The following is a 772-nucleotide window of genomic DNA, read 5'->3' on the forward strand; positions in this document are numbered from 1 at the left end:
TCTCGGCCATGAAGAGGTTAAGCCGGGATCCACGTGAGCCTGGTGTGCTTGTATTGATCGTATCTGAGCGCAGACAAATGCAGAGCTTGTGCTTTGCAGTCTTGTCGGGGCTGCAGTGAGGCTGAGCTGAACGATGCTGCTTTAACTCAACGTCAGATCAAGTTTGATCAATAGCCCCCCTGCTGGTCCAATTGGAAGAGCCTTATTCATCTGATCTTTTCCTCACTCCCTTTCTCTTTCCACTACCACCATCTTTGGGAAAAGTCCCCCGATTTTCCGTAGTGGGGAAGGGTGCTGGATCGCTGTGATTCGCAGACTGCAGCCAATGGAACTGTCCAGGGTGCTGTAGAATAGACTGGGCGAGGAAAGTGCTGGCTGATCCCAGCTCGGGCTGTGTCAGTTTCGTTTTAGAAATTGAATTTGGAAGGCTCTGAAAATGGGGCAAAACCTGATCCGGACTGTCTTCCTTCTGCTGGTGAGCCTGGCAGGCGAAGGCTTTGGAGGATTCCCTAACACCATCAATATAGGTAAGTCACTGATTGCACTGAATGGTAATTAAAATCCTATCTGGTGAATGCTGATGCTGCATAAGCTTGCATTGTCTTTTGGTACAGCACAGCAGTTACTGAATGCTACATCCATATGCTTGCAGCATGCTCATTTGCATTTAATGTGGACCAGTATTACAGGATTGTGGCAGGCTACTGAAATGTACAATGTCTTAATCTAAGTTCCCCTACACTCATGGGAACCCCTGTCCTGAGTGTGCAAA

At 48.2% G+C, this 772-nt stretch overlaps 1 protein-coding gene across 2 annotated transcripts in view; it reads left to right on the forward strand.

Annotated features, from left to right (window-relative positions):
* Positions 1-322: 322 nt before the first annotated feature.
* Positions 323-772, forward strand: part of GRIA3 (glutamate ionotropic receptor AMPA type subunit 3) — a 240,127-nt gene continuing 239,677 nt past the window's right edge. For both annotated transcript variants that reach the window (XM_018558629.1, XM_018558630.1), the window contains exon 1: positions 323-527. In XM_018558629.1, the coding sequence (XP_018414131.1) occupies positions 437-527 (91 nt within the window). In that variant the 5' untranslated portion in view covers positions 323-436. The remainder of the gene's footprint in view (positions 528-772) is intronic.

This window comes from Nanorana parkeri, unplaced genomic scaffold, assembly GCF_000935625.1.
Source record: "Nanorana parkeri isolate BGI_ZX_2015 unplaced genomic scaffold, ASM93562v1 scaffold349, whole genome shotgun sequence".
In the NCBI taxonomy this organism is placed as follows: Eukaryota; Metazoa; Chordata; class Amphibia; order Anura; family Dicroglossidae; genus Nanorana; species Nanorana parkeri.